The sequence below is a fragment of the Staurois parvus genome, unplaced genomic scaffold, assembly GCF_062004578.1.
Source record: "Staurois parvus isolate SC_StPar_1 unplaced genomic scaffold, SC_StPar_1.0 ptg000362l, whole genome shotgun sequence".
Taxonomy (NCBI): Eukaryota; Metazoa; Chordata; class Amphibia; order Anura; family Ranidae; genus Staurois; species Staurois parvus.
In genome coordinates this window covers 6,598,076-6,616,435 of record NW_028318158.1, presented here as the reverse complement: position 1 = coordinate 6,616,435, position 18,360 = coordinate 6,598,076, and the positions used below count along the sequence as shown (strand labels likewise).

The 18,360-nt window shown below is 44.4% G+C and overlaps 1 protein-coding gene across 1 annotated transcript in view; it reads left to right on the top strand.

Annotated features, from left to right (window-relative positions):
* Positions 1-2,908: 2,908 nt before the first annotated feature.
* Positions 2,909-18,360, top strand: part of CAPN8 (calpain 8) — a 99,433-nt gene continuing 83,981 nt past the window's right edge. Inside the window, exon 1 of the mRNA XM_089685061.1 lies at positions 2,909-3,184. Within this exon, the coding sequence (XP_089541187.1) occupies positions 2,948-3,184 (237 nt within the window). The 5' untranslated portion in view covers positions 2,909-2,947. The remainder of the gene's footprint in view (positions 3,185-18,360) is intronic.

Genomic DNA, 18,360 nt, shown 5'->3' with positions numbered 1-18,360 from the left:
CAGTGGGGGGAATAGTGCCCCATCATTGGTGTCAGTGGGGGGAATAGTGCCCCATCATTGGTGTCAGTGGGGGGAATAGTGCCCCATCATTGGTGTCAGTGGGGGGAATAGTGCCCCATCATTGGTGTCAGTGGGGGGAATAGTGCCCCATCATTGGTGTCAGTGGGGGGAATAGTGCCCCATCATTGGTGTCAGTGGGGGGAATAGTGCCCCATCATTGGTGTCAGTGGGGGGAATAGTGCCCCATCATTGGTGTCAGTGGGGGGAATAGTGCCCCATCATTGGTGTCAGTGGGGGGAATAGTGCCCCATCATTGGTGTCAGTGGGGGGAATAGTGCCCCATCATTGGTGTCAGTGGGGGGAATAGTGCCCCATCATTGGTGTCAGTGGGGGGAATAGTGCCCCATCATTGGTGTCAGTGGGGGGAATAGTGCCCCATCATTGGTGTCAGTGGGGGGAATAGTGCCCCATCATTGGTGTCAGTGGGGGGAATAGTGCCCCATCATTGGTGTCAGTGGGGGGAATAGTGCCCCATCATTGGTGTCAGTGGGGGGAATAGTGCCCCATCATTGGTGTCAGTGGGGGGAATAGTGCCCCATCATTGATGTCAGTGTGGTGGGGGGAATAGTGCCCCATCATTGATGTCAGTGTGGTGGGGGGAATAGTGCCCCATCGTTGATGTCAGTGTGGTGTGGGGAATAGTGCCCCATCGTTGATGTCAGTGTGGTGGGGGGAATAGTGCCCCATCGTTGGTGTCGGTGGGGGGAGGAATAGTGCCCCATCGTTGGTGTCGGTGGGGGGAATAGTGCCCCATCATTGGTGTCGGTGGGGGGAATAGTGCCCCATCATTGGTGTCGGTGGGAGGAATAGTGCCCCATCATTGGTGTCAGTGGGAGGAATAGTGCCCCATCATTGATGTCAGTGTGGTGGAGGGGGAAATAGTGCTCCATCTTTGGTGTCAGTGGGAGGAATAGTGCCCCATCATTGGTGTCAGTGGGAGGAATAGTGCCCCATCATTGGTGTCAGTGGGAGGAATAGTGCCCCATCATTGATGTCAGTGTGGTGGAGGGGGAAATAGTGCTCCATCTTTGGGGTCAGGGGGGGAATAGTGCCCCATCGTTGGTGTCGGTGGGGGGAGGAATAGTGCCCCATTCTTGGTGTCAGTGGGGGGAGGAATAGTGCCCCATCGTTGGTGTCAGTGGGGGGGAGGAATAGTGCCCCATCGTTGGTGTCAGTGGGGGGGAGGAATAGTGCCCCATCGTTGGTGTCAGTGGGGGGGAGGAATAGTGCCACATCGTTGGTGTCAGTGGGGGGGAGGAATAGTGCCACATCATTGGTGTCAGTGGGAGAAATAGTGCCCCATTGTTGGTATTAGTCACACAAATGATGGGGCACTATTCCTCCCACTGACACCAATGATACTTACCTTGCTGACCCCTGCTCCAGCCTGGGCTCGCTCTCTCACTTACCTGTCAGCTGTCTTCCTTCTCTGGCTGCTCTCCTCTTCACTTACTCCGGCAGTTCCCTCGATCTTCTTAGATCTACGCGCGCTGCCGCTCGGCTCCTCCTCTCCAAGCTCCACCTCCTCGCCGGTGATTGGCCGCCTGTGTGCCTCTCCTGAGCTACAGTTCCGGTGGCCAATCAGCGGCGAGGAGGCGGAGTTGTTGAGGGATCCCGGAGGTGTGGCCAGGTGACAGGGCAGCGTGTCATCCCGCCCACACATCGACTGAGACAGAGGAGCGGTGTCTCGGTTCCTAAGACCATCGGAAATATGTGTTTTCCGATGGTCTTAGGCGACCCCTGGGAAATGGTCGTTCGACCCCCAAAGGGCTCGCGACCCCCAGGTTGAGAACCGCTGCTCTAGAGGAACTGTAGGGTTCCATGGAGAAAGGCTGCTATACTTGGGTCAGTTTACAATGAATGCAATAGTTAAGGAGGCTACATGTTTATGGCTAGCCTTAGGATTACCAGACACCTCCCCACTATGTTATGTAGATGAGGGGAGGGATCATAGTTCTGTAGTCCTGTCCTAGGGTGACAGCTGTTTTTTATGGGATTAATGACCATGGCTTTTACATATGCTAGCTTTGTAGGCAGGGGTGGACTGACCATTTGGAAACTCGGGCACTGCCAAGGACACAGGGGCCCCATGATCCCCTATTGCCCAGGAGCCCCATGCGTTGTCAGTCCGCCCCTGTTTGTAGGTAATAACACAACAAATAAGCAGGTATAGAAAACCATGGTTTGTTGAGTCTGTTTAAACAGATTTCAGGTTTATTTTTCATGTATGGAGGGTACTTAAAAGAGGAGCTCCAGTCATATCTGTGTTTATTAAAAGTCAACACCTACAAAACCGTAGCTGCTAAAAAAACAGCCACTCACCTGTCCCAGGATCCTGCAGTGTACTCACCCGAGTCTTTTTTTCTGTCGGTCTTCTGTCCCAGGCACTGGCATCACAACTGCGGGCACCCGGTTGTGATAGCTTGCAGAAGTGGGAGCAGGTACCTGTCAATACCAGGCACCCACTCCCCCCTCCCCCCCAAAAAAAGTGCCATTTTCTAAAGAGGAGGGGGAGGAGGCCTTAAAGCGGAACTATTGCTTTGGGTGAAGCTCTGATTTAATATGTTTATTATACATTTTAAAGCCTTTTTAAACATATAGTACTTTGTATGACTTTGTTACACACATAGCAATCAAAAAAGGAACAAGACAAATGGATATCCTGAAAACCCAGTGTTTGTGTGGCTCCCATCCATTCACACATAGGTGTCTTTCCTTTTCCAGCCCAGCTGCTTGTGCACATATTTACACTAGTGAGATTAGCTCCCAGATTGTGTCTCCGCCCAGCACAGCACCAGCAGTACTTTGTCGTCCCTTTATATATATATACTTCTCAGTGCCTGAGGACAGCCACCAGCCCCGCACTGTCACACTCAGAGCAGGCATCATGTCAGGAGTTGCAGCCAAACTAGCCAAAGACAGGGCTACAGCCGACGGAATCGGTACACCCAAGAACCCGGTGAAATACCTAAACCAGAACTATGAGCAGCTACAAGCGCAGTGCCTGGCATCCAACACGCTTTTCAAAGATGATCAGTTTCCTGCATGCCCCTCCACCCTGGGGTATAAAGATCTAGGACCATTTTCCGCGAAAACACAAGGGATTGTGTGGAAAAGGCCGACGGTATGTCAATTTTTAAGTTGATTTCATTTTCTTAATTAGTTGTCACTTTAACAAAAACGTGTAAGTAGAGGCTGGCCTTTGGAGTATTCCCCAAAACCTTGTCCTGAAAATGTAACTGTTAGGGCAAAGCAAAAAGTGCCCCAGATAGTTGTTTTTTGTTGTAAGTGTCCTAATACGGCTACAATCACCTTTATCCCGACTTCACAGCAAATTCAGCTTTGAAATTGCGCGTTTCACCACAGTTTTAAAGCCGACGATGAGTGCGACTTCATATGCGACTTGCTGACAGCTGTGCGACTTCATGCACAGATACCAATGCAAGTCGCAATTACATCACAAAAAATAGTGCAGGGACCTTTTTCAAAGTCGCTCTGATTTGAATGGTTCCATAGCCACAAATAGGGTGCGGCTTGTCATGCGACTTTGATCTGTCAAGTCACATGACAAGTCGCACCATTGTGAACCAGGGATAAAGAAGAACTATTATTTTTTTTTTTTTTCTTTGTTCTGTCTCTTATGGGACAAAGTACATGTAGTGATTTCTCCCATGTTGCTAGGTGCTTCTGAACCCTATCTTTTAGGTTTACCCTGCACCCCCTCCTCTCCTGCCATAGCTGATCTGACAGTAGCTCAGAAGGGGACTGATGCTTCATATTAGAAGGTTGTCTTGGCTCTGAGCATTTTCCAGAGACAAGCAGTGGTGGCAAGAAGAATGCAGAGGCTGACACAGCATGGAGCAAAGTACTACATGTAGTACTGTCATAGAGGTCAGAATAGTAAAAAAAAAAATATAATGATAGCTCTTCTTTAATTAGAGACTGGAAATCCAAGTGTAACACATTACCAAATTTTGGGGTCTGTTACATACTAGAGGGAATTTACTAAAACTTGTGCACTCAGAATCTGGTGCAGCTGTGCATGGTAGCCAATCAGCTTCTAACTTCACCTTGTTCAACTAAGCTTTGACAATAAAACATGGAAGTTGATTGGTTTCTCTGCAGAGCTGCACCACATTTTGCACCATGTGGTTTTAGTAAATGAGCCCAAATGTGTGGATCAAGACACCCATTATGTTTAATGAGATAGGTAACTGTAAATTAATTAATCATATAAAAGCTAAAGTGTATGTAAATCCTAACAGGATGCATCCACTGTTCAGGTGCTTGGTGCTGCCAATAGTGCAGGTTCTTACATCCACGCTGTTCCTTTGTGGTTGAATGAGAAAAATCTACACGTGTATGTTTCCCCTTAGGAATACAGATACCCTCCCCACTATGTTATGGAGGTGAGGAGAGGGGGGGGGGGGGGGGGAGTCCTGTAGTCCAGTTCTAAGGTGACAATGCTGCCTCTCCAAAAATACAGTACTTTAAGACAGTGTTGTTAACCAAGGAAAGGAATCAGCATTTTTATGCAAAATGAATATGGGGCTATTCATGCATCCTAAAGCACTATTTGTGTTCAACCAGCGGAGTAAATGAGAAAAACTGACTCGCCTCCCCTTTCCACACATTCAAAGTGAATAGGGGAATCCTCCCAAATTGTATTCTGACAGCTGTGTGGCTGTTCAGTGCTGCCAGCTATAGCCTATGCCACCACTGTCCCCATACATAGATCAAAATTCAGCCGGTCTCTGATGAACTGGCCAAATTTCGATCCATGTATGGCCGGCTTGGGTCTCAGAGCAATACAATATCCAAACATCATCTCTTATACAATGTATCAGCTGTGATCATATGCAAAGTTTACCCAGGTCAAGTTAAAAACATCAAAATGCCAGTGTAACAAAAATGTGTTTCTTTTCATCAGCAGAAAAACAAAACGCTTCATGGAGGGAAACAATAGAGCCAACGTAGTATAATTCATACTTTCCCATTGGGTTATCAAGATGCGACATAAGTGATTGTATATGTACAGTGGAAGATTGGTCTGATAAAGTAACCCTGTGATGTGCACCTTTCATATTTCTGGCAAACCTTTACATAAAAACAGGGATTCTATGTTTGTCTATATTGCAATACATGTTCAAGCTCACCAACTGCGTCAAAGTGATCCCTCTTTGGCCAGTCACTACTAAACTCTGCAAAATATCAAATACTTATTGCATTACAGCATACTTTATTGGACATACTGTATATTGCCAATATGGGGACACAGGCATGAGTGGAAGTGAGCTACAGACTCAGGTCTGGTCACTGACCTGTTCTATTCAATAGATATGGAGGATGTAATCACGTAAGGATTTGAGGTCAGACATATTTCATGCATTTCTGTTAAAGCCCATTTCAGGCAAAATTTTAAATTTTCCCTTGCAGTGGGGTTGCACCAGCATTGCAAGGGTTAATTATTATTATTATACAGTATTTATAAAGCGCCAATAGTTTGCTCAGCGCTGTACATTACAAAGGGGGACAGAACATGTGACAGAACAATACCAATACAATGCAAAACATGAGGGGATCGAGGGCCCTGCTCTTTCGAGCTTACAATCTAGGAGGGAGGGGATGGTGGCACAGGAGGAGATAGCTGTGGGGGATGGAGTAGTAGGAAGAGTGGAGGAGGTCGGCAAGTTAGCAGGGGGTGGGGTAGGCTTCCCTGAAGAGGTGGGTTTTCAGGGTGCACCTAAAGGAGAGGAGAGTAGGTGATAATCTGATGGGTTGGGGCAGGGAGTTCCAGAGGATGGGTGACACCCTGGAGAAGTCCTGGAGGCGGGCATGGGAGGAGGAGACCAGGGAACTAGAGAGAAGGAGGTCTTGTGAGGAGCAGAGTGTGCGTGCTGGGTGGTACTTGGATATTAGGTCAGTGATGTAGTTCAGGGCAGTATGGTGGACAGCTTTGTACGTCAGTATTAGGATTTTGAATTTGATCCGTTGCGCAATCGATTACTTGTTTAGGACTAGGAGATCCGTTCCTCCACTCCTCCATGTTTCTAGACCAGTTGCTGAAGCATATTCTCCCCCATGCTCCACCAGTCATCATCAAGACCATTGCAGGGTCCATAGCCCTGCTCTCGACATGGTGATGCCCAGGGACAGTCCACTGTTAAAGCATGGGGCATTTCCATCTGCTTGGGGAGCGGAGGATCAGGTAAGGTAAAATGCAAAAACAGGAAGTGAGGGGAAGGGTGCTGGAGCCAAGACATCGTTGGAGCAATGACAGGAGCCAGGTAGGTATTTAGGGATAAGGGTGGGTAGGACACATAGTTGGGTATTTTTTACATTAATGCAGATAATGCATTAAGGTTAAAAAAAAATGTAGTCTTTAGAACCACTTTAAGTAATTGATCAACCTTGACCACTTTGCCAGGCTCATCCGGCTACTTTAAGACATGGGTGAGCATGGTATTTAAACCTTCGTCTAGCTGGTTGAAATATCACATGCATCCTGTCTGATTGTGATGTATATCTTAATCTTTTACTCACATAGTTCTCTCTTAATGCAATTAAAGCTGTTAAGCTGGCCATACTGTACATAGAACAAAATTTGGCCAGATCAGCAAGCACCAGCTGAGATTCAATCCATGTATAGGCAGGCTGATAGTATCCAAGTCAATCCATCGATCAACTTGGGTACTACCAGCCTGTAGCATTTTTCTACATGTGATTACTGAAGTGTTCTGTCCACAAACATCAATTGTGAAGGTCTGACAACGTTTGAGATTTCAGTCAAGCATTGTAAGTTCACTACAATACATTTCAATGATTTCAGTGGAACTGAACTCAAAAAGTGAAGATTTTCTAGGTTATAGGAATCATAAAGAATTTGTCTTAAATCCTTCCTGAAAAACAGCAGTGCACGTCCTGGTATGTGATGGTGCCTGTGCCTTTAGCTATTTATCCGCAGCGGGAGATCTAAGGCACTGCTGCTTCTAACTGATAATCTTGGAAGATCTGAAGTGAGATTTGGTCATGCTGCTGCAGCGCTGATCACTGCTCTCCTTGCTGGAGGTGCTGACATGAGGAAGCAAAGCCCTCCTCTACCAAGAAGGTAGCCTCCACAGAGAGGCTGCACAGAACAATGCATGGTAGGTCAGTAAAAGGAAAAAGATCGCCTGCAGGGAGACCACAGGCAATACTGGTGACTAGTCCTTTGCCCTCTATCTTACTGTTTTTTGGGGACACAGCTTTCACAGTTCAGTTCTCTTTAAAAGGTATTAGAAGGCAGCAATGGGAGAAGTTATTTGTTAAGGTTTACATACACATTAATGTCAAAAACAAATATTAATCTTAAATCATGAAAAATCATACTAAAATAATTTGTTATATTACTTTTCACTGAGAGTCAGTGAATGGGAGGATAATCTGACCGCCTGCCTGTTGAGTGTATAGAAGGTGTGTCTGCTAATACTACATTTCTACTGACAAGGATTTGATAAGAAATACAGATCTGACCCTGAGGCCTCAAGACCTTACCACAGTATTTTTGAGAAATTTTACCTGGGAGTAACCCTTGAAATAATTTTCAGATTTCAGGGAACCCTTGATAAAATTGGTATATCTACAACTCACAGGACATTAATTTGATCATTTAGATGTAGATAATACTATATATAATTATAAATAAAGGCGTTTGAATGTGGCATATCTAATGTATCATGTTTTAACACTCATCTGCTGGATATGACAAAATTATTTTCTAAATAAAACCAAAATGACAGACATAACAACCAGAAAAGGAATGCAGAACATTTTAGTGGACCCTTTGGTGATCATTTGTAAAGGGTTTCTTTTCACTTGTGGTCATTGGGAAAAATGTCCTCTTACTATGATTGTTAGTGGGAAAAGGCCCCCTTACATTAATGGTCAATGGAAAGAATTCCCCCTTACACTGGTAGTCAATGGGAAGAATGCCCCTCTTTCAATTGTTGCCAGTGAGAGAAGGACACCTTATATTAATGGTCAGCGATAAGAAAACTCCCTTACATGGGTGGTCAGTGGGAAGAAGAGGCCTTACATTTGTGGTCAATGGGAAGAATGCCTCTCTTACATTGGTCAGTGATGAAGACTTCACTAATATTGGTGGTCAGTGATGAAGTGCCTCTTTATATTCATGGCTAATGGGATGAATGCCCCCCTTACATTGGTGGTCAGTAGAGGAATGCCCCCTTACATTGTTGTTCAATGTAGAAGTGTTCCATTACTTTGGTTGCCAGCTTAGAAGTGTCATCTTTAATTGGTGGTCACTGGAGAAATGTTCTCTTACTTTGGTTGTCAGTGAAGAAGTGTCCCTTTACAATGGTAGTTGTCAGTGAAGTGCCCCCCTTATATTGGTGGTCAGTTGAAAGAATGCCCCTTAGGTTTCTAGTCACTTGAGTCATGTCCCCTTACATTGGTGGTAAGTGGGAAGCAGGCTGCTTACATTGGTGGTCAGTGGGAAGAATGAATCCTCAGAGACAGCTAAATAGATCACTGGTGTCAGTTGTTACGTATGAGAAGAGGAGAGGTTTCACTGGCTCTGCTAAGTGTCACTGGTCCCATGCTACTGGCTCTGCATAGTGTCACTGGTCCCAGGACAATGCAGGAACCGTTAGGGTGCAGATCAATTCCCAACTGCATATTGCTTAAAGCAGAAGGAAACACATCACAACAACTGTTAAATGATGCTTCTCCTTTCCTCCAAAACTCTCTGCTTACAGTCTTCAATAGATCGCTTTTTTAGTTTTTCAAAGAGGAAAAAATACAGCAAGGCTCTGGATGATCGAAGCACTGTTAAAGCCTGGCAAATGTGCTTATATACCTATAGTGGTGACATTTCCCACCAGTGTCCATAGCTCACAACAATGTTGAGGAGTTTTTGGTCAGGAGAAGAGTTCTGCACACCAGCTGCAGAAAGAGAGGGAGGTTAATTGGAGCACCGGAGCTTTGTGACTGCTAAAAAAAAAATAAAACCTTAAAAAACAAACATTCATATGGTAATTTATTGTAAAATTAAAGCAGAGAGAATCGGAGTAAAGGAGATGCATAATTTAACAGTTAAGCTATTGTGTTGCCTTTCCTTTTTAATCTAAGGAACCCCTATTGACCTCTGTAGAAATCCTAGAGTAGGGAAAATGGGTTGAAGTCTATATAGGTTGAAGTCTATATATTTATCTATGCTTACGGCTTCAGCAGACACCCCACCAGACAGTTTTGGGGAGGACATTGAGAAGTGCTAGTGGTTCCTGGGTGGCCATTCATTCACTAGTTTGTCTAAGGGCTCATTCAGATGGTTGCTGAGACCTGTCCTGCATGCTGAGCTGTTTTTTGCTGCGTGCGCATCCACCTCTGATCTGCATGCAGGCATCCCTTAGGACTGGATGCAGACACAGCAGCTGCATTGACACAGTTGCATGTCAATTTTGACATGCTAAAGGAGCGGGTGTACAGATCCAAATGCAGACAGTGTGCATTAGGATCTGTGTACCTGCTCCTTCCCACTTGTCAGATTTTGACATGCGACTGTGTCTGAGCAGCCACTGCATCTGGATCCATTAGTATGGGCTGCCTACATTGAATGCACATCCAACAAAAAGCAGTTCAGAATGGATTATGGGTCTTAGCGCATGTCTGAATGACTTATAAATAAAATAGTTCCCATTTCTGATTATAAAAGGCTGGATCAGGTGAAGGTACTTGTATATCTCTGGGAGTCTTTACTAAGATACTATAATCACAGTTATTTGATACTTGATGACTGCTATCAAGTTGGTTTAGTACAGAAAGCCAGGGGTGCACCAGAAAACAGCTGCACCCCTGTTATTACAGAAAGGTTCCCGTGTAAAGAGGCATCTTGGACATCTGGGTTTTACTTAGAAGTATTCCATCCAAAAATCATATAGAACCTTTTACATTAATGTATTCTTTTTAAAGACCAGTTACTTTTCAGCCACCAATTAGCATCAGACTAGCACTACAAGTCTGCATCCAAATAGTGGCTGTTGGGTATCAGGCTGGCCATACACACATGCATACATAGAAAATGAACAGGTTCTTCCAACCGTGCTAAGCAGCACAGATGGACAAATCTCCCACTGCAGCTATTGTATAGCCATGCAGGCCTACATCTGATTGAATGCAGGAGCTGTTTGGCTGCCAATTTTCTGGCCCAGATACTTTGACTTTTCAGTTGAAGAATTTTGGTGCTGAGAGGACTATGGAATGAATTTCAGCAAGTTAATATGAACCAGATGAAATTTGTTCTACGTTTGGCCAACTTTAGTGAGAAAATATTAATACATAAGACCTAATCTGTGTAGTGACTGGTGATCCTTGTAGAATCATTGTAGAAAAAAAACAACAGGTCACAACAGTTTTGAAGGGCCATGAAAGGAATTTTATATCTTAAAGAATATGTCTACTTGGGGATTTTCTACAACTCTGTTCCATACGTAAGCAATGATAACCCAACCTTGCCATATACACTATATTTCCAAAAGTATTGTGCCAGCCCTCCAAATCATTGGATTCAGGTGTTCCAATCACCTCCATGGCCACAGGTGTATAAAATCAAGCACCTAGACATGCAGACTGCTTCTACAAACATTTGTGAAAGAATGGGTCTATCTCAGGAGCTCAGTAAATTCAAGCGTGGTACCGTGATAGGTTGCCACCTGTGCAATAAGTCCATTTGTGACATTTCCTGGCTACTAAATATTCCACGGTCAACTATTAGTGGTATTATAACAAAGTGGAAGCAACTGGGAACATCAACAACTCAGCCACAAAGTGGTAGGCCACATAAAATGACAGAACAGGGTCAGCACATGCTAAAGTGCACAGTGCGCAGAAGTCGCCAACTGTCTGCAGAGTCAATAGCTAAAGACTTTGTCACACAAACTTCATAAGGCCTTCAGCTTAGCACAACAACCGTGCGTAGAGAGCTATATGGAATGGGTTTCCATGGCCAAGCATCCAAGCCTTACATCACCAAGTGAAATGCAAAGTGTCGAATGCAGTGGTGTAAAGCACGCTGCAACTGGACTCTAGAGAAGTGGAGATATGTTCTCTGGAGTGACGAATCATGCTTCTCTGTCTGGCAATCCAATGGATCTATCTGGGTTTGGAGGTTGCCAGGAGAACGGTACTTGCCGGACTGCATTGTGCCAAGCGTAAAGTTTGGTGGAGGGGGGATTATAGTGTGGGGTTGTTTTTCAGGTCGTTGGGCTTGGCCCCTTAGTTCCAGTGAAGGGAACTCTTAAGGCATCAAGATACCAAGACATTTTGGACAATTTCATGCTCCCAAATTTGTGGAAACAGTTTGGGGATGGCCCCTTTCTATTCCAACATGACTGCACACCAGTGCACAAAGCAAGGACCATAAAGACATGAATGAGTGAGTTTGGGGTGGAGGAACTTGACTGTCCTGACCTCAACCCCATAGAACACCTTTGGGATGAATTAGAGCGGAGACTGTGAGCCAAGCCATCTCAACCGACATCAGTGCCTGACCTCACAAATGTGCTTTTGGAAGAATGATCAAACCTTCCCATAGACACCCTGCTAAACCTTGTGGACAGCCTTCCCAGAAGAGTTGAAGCTGTTATAGCAGCAAAGGGCGGGCCAACTCAATATAGAACCCTATGGACTAAGACTGGGATGCCATTAAAGTTCATGGGCGTGTAAAAGCTGGCATCCCAATACTTTTGCCAATATAGTTTATCTAGACACACAGGGGGGGATTTACTAAAACATGTGCACACAGAATCTGGTGCCGCTGTGCATGATAACCAATCTGCGTCTAACTTCATCTTGTTCAAGTAAGCTTTGACAATAAACCCCGGGGGCTGATTGGTTACTATGCACAGCTGCACCGGATTTTGTGTGCACTAGTTTTACTAAATCTCTTCCCAAAGTTTACATAGAAATCCCAAGCCCTCTCCTACATAAATATGCATGCTTGTATCCCCTGAGCATTAGTGTTCATGTTTGTTTCACATACAGACTAGTCATGGGCATTTGTAATTTTTATATTGAGATGTCTGTCCATGGATGGATATAGGATGAGACAGACAGATAACAGACAGAAGGGCAGAGAGCGATAATGATAGTACTGAGCAGAGGCGGACTGACCATTTGGAAACTCGGCCACTGCCCGAGGGCCCGGGGTAAGTAAGGGGCCCCATGAGATGCCCCTGGTACCTTTTTCATAGGCTTTTTTGAGTTTGGGCAAGGACACAGGGGCCCCATGATCCCCTATTGCCGGGGGCCCCATGAGTTGTCAGTCCGCCCCTGGTACTGAGCTGTCTGCACTGACTGACTGATATCCAGTTTTTACAGAGGATGTCACCAGTATGTTTATTGCCCCGGTCTGCAATTTCTTTGATCTGGTGGTCTGGTATCATTGTGTACAGTAGTATACCATTGTGTAAGGGGGAAGGGAGCACAGGTGTCCCTCTCGGGCCCATACCATACCAATAAAATTCAACGCCATGTAAATCACTGTCATAAAACAACTATACATAGAAACGGCTATACAGTGGATGCCCATTTTAGACGAAGCTTGTTACACTTCGTATAAATAGATCCAGTGCAGCAATGAAAACACATGCATGTTTAAAAGGCCCTTAAAGGTACACTCCAGCGAGAACTGAAAATCAAGAGAGGGAGCCTACTCACTCAGGGCTTTAGTTTCTCATTCAGACATTACTAACGTCTAATCCACCACAGAAAACCTAATAAAAGATTAAAAAAAAAATATCAGTACTAAAAACCTTTATTCTAGGTTCATACTTATGTGATGTGGGAAACTCTGTGATCCATGTGCATTTCCCCCACCGCATTGCAATCACACTGCCCTTCTGATCCGTTATGGGTGTCAATACAAAGTTAACAACACCCCAAATGTAGGTCACAAATCTAGTGCGTTTGCCACTTTGCAAAATGTGCGTTTGCATTTGCAAATGTAGTGTGGATTGCATGGTACAAAATGACCATGCAATCCGGTTGCAGTGCGGCTTCCAAAAAGGTGCGTGCACATCTTTGGTGCGATGTGGTGTGACTTGAGCTCATTCAAAAATAATGGGCTGAAATCGCACTGCACTGAATTGCATGTGAATTGCACTGGAATTCTGTGTGGTTCTTGCTGGCAGAAAGATCCTGCGTAAAAAACACTACCTATCGTGTATAAAGATCTCACGCATACAGGCGCATAAACATGGGTATGCATATACACACATAACAATATTCTTCATCCTCTTCAAGCTGCCATTGCTGCAATTTAGGCTACAAAAAGGCCATAAAAAAAGTAGGTACATTGTTTTCAATAGAGACCAGGGGCGGACTGACCATTTGGAAACTCAGGCACTGCCTGAAAGCCCTGGGTCAGTAAGGGGCCCCATGAGATGCCCCTGGTACCTTTCATAGGCTTTTTTGGGTGTGGTTTGAGTGTAGGAGAGGACACAGGGGCCCCATGATCCGCTATTGCCCGGGGGGCCCCATGATCCCCTATTGCCCGGGGGCCCCATGAGTTGTCAGTCCACCCCTGATAGAGACATGCGCAAAGGTGCATAAACTTGAGCTGCGTTCAGATCCAAAAACAAAAATCTTCCAAATCTGAGTTTGAGGAGAAGCACTTATGCATAAAGATGCCAAAAATACATTCTAGTATTGAAAAAAAAAAGGACGGATAATTTTACGGATTTTAAAAATGGATCTAAACGGGGACACTTGTTCTGGTGACAGCTAAGGATTTCCCCTCACTTTGGAGAGATTTCCTCTCACTTCCTAAGTCTCAAAGATAGTATGTGAAATATGTCAAATTAAAAGTCATCTGTTATTATCCCTTTTAATTAAACCAAAGCAATACTGACTCCAAACTTGGCTTACAAATCAAAACAACTTCATCTTTAGGTCTCGTTCACACTGTTCGCATTTTCTCCTGCGTTTGCTGGCATGCACAACAATGGAAATCACAATATTTTCTATGGTGCCAGTTCACAATGATGCAGTGCGATTTTTGAAAAGGTGCAGGTGCTTCTTTTGGTACAGTACAGTGTGTTTTTGGCCCCATAGACCCAAGGGGAATGCAGAAAAAGTGCATGTACATGCATCTGTAGTGTGTTTTTGGCAGAGCTTTGTGTCTCCTACTACAAAAAACGCATGAAGCATGAAAATACATCAAAAATGCATGTAAAAATACACAAAAGTGTGCTACAAAAACACACTGAAAAACAAATGATTATGCTGCAGCACCAGTGTGAATCTAAGGCAGAGTCCTTGTGGTGTAAAATAGAGGGGAAAATGCCAATTTTAGAAGACCTTAGAGGACTCATATGACTTAACGTGTTACTAAATCCACAACAGTAAAATCAGTCTGTATATGCAGTAAAGCATGCTTGTTATACTCACCGTGGAACCTAAGGGGTTAATCCTCCGCATTGTGTAAAAAGGCTGTTTGATCCTGTCTTCTCTGATCCTTCCCTTCTTCCACAGTCCCCAATACATCTGCTGATAGAACAGAGCCTTGGGGGCAAGCTGCACATGCTCAGTTTACTGTGTATGGCTAGAGAGTTTCTTTTTCTTTTGGAGGGTGAATGTGATCAACACAGGGCCAATCAACATTGTCCAGAGGGTCAGGGGTCCTGCAGCCTCATAGGACAATCAGGGGAGAATGAAAACTCCTCTTACAAGCTTTAGCCAGTGCTCAGCTGGACACTGATAGAAGTCACAAGACTGCTATATACTGCTGATGAGTAAAGATATTTAGCAGTTTATATGTACTAAAATATTTGCATTTCTGTGTACTGTGGGAGAACAGATATAGTGAATGCAGGGTCCTGGGTTTAGTAACACTTTAAATATACAGAATCTATATATATACACTGTATGTGTAAAATCATGAACCGCTTATGTATACAAATATTTCTTTATTCAAAAAGACATAAGATAACACACATTGTTTTACATTTAAAGCAGAAATGCAGGATAAACGAATTATGGGGAGTTATTTACTGAAATAGGAGAGTGCAAAATCTGGTGCAGCTCTGCACAGAAACCAATCAGCTTCCAGGTTTTATTGCCGAAGGTCAATTAAACAAGCTGAAGTTAGAAGCTGATTGGCTACCATGCATTGCTGCACCAGAGTTTGAGTGCTCCAGTTGTAGTAAATCAACCCCATTGTCTAAATGCAAAAGCCACATGTATTCTTCCCTGAACCTTGGTATATTTTCTGTATTGTATTTCTTCCAGATTTGTGCAGTCATTCAGTATGAAATTTTGCCTCTCTGCTTGATCTGCTCATATTTTGAAAGCCATCTTGACTGGTTTTGCTTTCAGTCTATTAATATAAAGAGGTAACTTGATTACCAACTGTAGGGGCTGAAACAAAAAACTAATGGATTCCTCCATGCGCACAATTGAGGTGGATGGCGGAATCCTTACCACTGAGCCATTGGATTTTGACAGTAAGAACTCCCCACTTTCAGAATACACTGATTGGCTTCTGCAGTCCATTGGCTGCAGCCCCTGATCAAGAAACATTGTTATAACAAGCCCATTCAACAGAAGTCAGTCATTAGATCTACCTCTGTCAAGCAGAAGTGCCCACAAATGGATCAGAATTTGGTCAGTTCAGTAGGGAATGACTGCATTTAGCTCTGTATGTGGCTGCTTCCGCTCGGCAGAAGTCAACCTAACATTTAAATTCTATGAACGTGGCTTGTTGGAAATTTGTCCTTGATCAGTGCCTGCAAGCCATTGGCTCAGTGTATTCTGAAATCAGTGTATTTTCACTGTATTCCAGTGAATTTTGATCCCCCTATAGCCAGCTTAAAGAGTAACTCCGCATTTCTTGAGAAAAAAACATTCCCCTCTGGGTGATCTAAGTACACAGCAAAGATTTTAACAAACTTTGTTGCAGATTCCTACCTTTTGTTATTCTGAAGATTGAGCTGTTTGTCTGTTTGTGCAGAGAGAATCTCTATGGGAGTGATTTCATAATTCTCATCTAGCTGCTGCATCTGCAGGGCTCTTTGCCTGCAGCACTCTGAGACACATCACAGGTCCCAGGAGTCTGCGGGATCCTTCACAAAGTGCATGAGTAGTGGGAAGCCAGTTAGGAAGCCACAAGAGTCTCAGCTGACGTCCCAAAGTAAACATGGTGAGGCCAGGGACCAGATAGGATTGCCACCTGATCCCTTTAAACCCGAACACATAGTAATGACACAGGTTCTGGGGCTGATTAAGGTGGTAATTAAACTCACTTAGTGTCTTATCTGCAATAAATCAGCCTCAGAACCTGTGTCATTAATATGGGTTCGGGTTTAAAGGGATGAGGTGACAACCCTAGCTTGAAAGCATGTAACATATGAAGCACACAGTAAGGTCCGCTCTCTACATCCAAATGGAAGAACAATGGAAGAGCCAACTGACGTGTTTTGGGGAGTTCTCCCCCTTCATCATGCACACAGCGTTTATAGCAGCCACTTTTAGGGGTGTTAGGCATTTTTTTTACTGCTCCAAAACGATCCTCTATGTTATCCTATGTCTTCTAGAAGCTTTTAGTAGCATAGTGTTTGCCAGCAGGAAAAAAAGCCCAGGGCCAGTGCGTCCAAGAGCAGCAGCGTTTTGGCAGAAAAAACGCTTGATGCGGTCAAACGCATCTAAAAGCGCCTAAACGTGTCTAAACGCTAGTCAATTTTAGCTCTTGAGTGTTAATTCATTTCAATAGCTAGAATTAATTGTCATTCTGGCCAATGAAATGAAATGAATTAATGCCCAAGCGCTTGACGCTTGTAAACGCGCCTAAACATTAGATACTTTTACAGGCATCAGGATTTTTTTTTGCAAAAACGCTGCTGCCAGAGGACAGCTTCTAGGAGAGTTTTTTTTAACGTCCTGTGTGCATGAGCCCTAAAACCGAACACATATTAATGACACAGGTTTTGAGACTAATTTAATGCAGATAAGGCACTGAACGAGTTTAATTACCACCTTAATCCACCTCAGAACCTGTGTAATTAATGTGTTCAATTTTAAAGGGATGAGGTGGCAACCCTAGGACCAGAAGACCAGCAAAGAACCAGCCCGGGTGAGGACACTACTGTATCCCTGGACAGGCAATTGAAAGTCAGCAGCTGCAAGATTGGTAGCTGCTTACTTTTAATTTTCTTGGGGGGACTGAAGATCCTCTTTAGGTGCTGCCCCTGACATGTATGCTGTAGGCCACAGGTGTCAAACACAAGGCTCACAGGCCGAATCCGGCCTTCCAGGCCATTTCATGTGGCCCTTGCACCTCTCCTGCAAGTACCCCCTGCACTTCTCCTCTGGTCCTCCTCCAGACCCTGCACTTTCTGTTTTCCAGCTCTTCCCCCAAAGTGGGTGCATGGTGATGTTAGGGAGGGTGTGGGATTCTTGACTTCTGATGTAAAGGGGGATGGGGTACTCTGGACATCTAGTCTTACAGATACAACCGACCCTTTGAGGGCAACCATAATGCTGATACGGCCCGCAATGAAATGGAGTTTGACACCCCTGCTGTAGGCCATACAAATAAGACTCTGATATCAATATGCCTGCCCATCTTTCATGGCATCTGTAGTATGCTCACCCTGGAGCTGACAATAAATACACCCATTGCATTCTGAGCTTTAGTGTCTTCTTTGCTCCCCCCTATTCTTCATGTAAAATCAGTTATCAGTCTACAGGATATGACATACTACTACAAACCAAAAATATCTATGATCCTAAAATTGCTTCTTTTGTACAACGACCTTTACCTTATTATGTAAAGCTGGTAATTATATACTTTCATTCCCATTAAAGTTTTAGGTGTCATTTCTTTGAATCCTCCAGATCCTGGTTTATAGTTGTGTTGACTTAATCCACTTTAAATGAGGCTGCATTCAAATAGTTTCCTGTTTTATCTAACAAGTGCATTTTGCTAGATGTTTTTATACAGTCAATCACAGGTCTGCTGTTAGAAACCACGGGGCCACATACAGCCAACCTGACAGGGCCCCTCACCAAATAAACACAGTTTATTATGCTTCAGTTATGAATGAACACAGTGAGTGATCAGTACTGATCACTCATTGTGTTTGTTCAGGAAAGGTAGGGGCTGGTAAATGTGACATATTTACAGAACCCTTCCACCACTATCCATCCTGAAGGATCCTATTGTGTGCTGGCGGCTGCTGTTGAGAAGGAGAGGAGGGAAGCCGGCAGGACTGCGGGGGTAGGGGCACACTGATCCCCTATATGGCT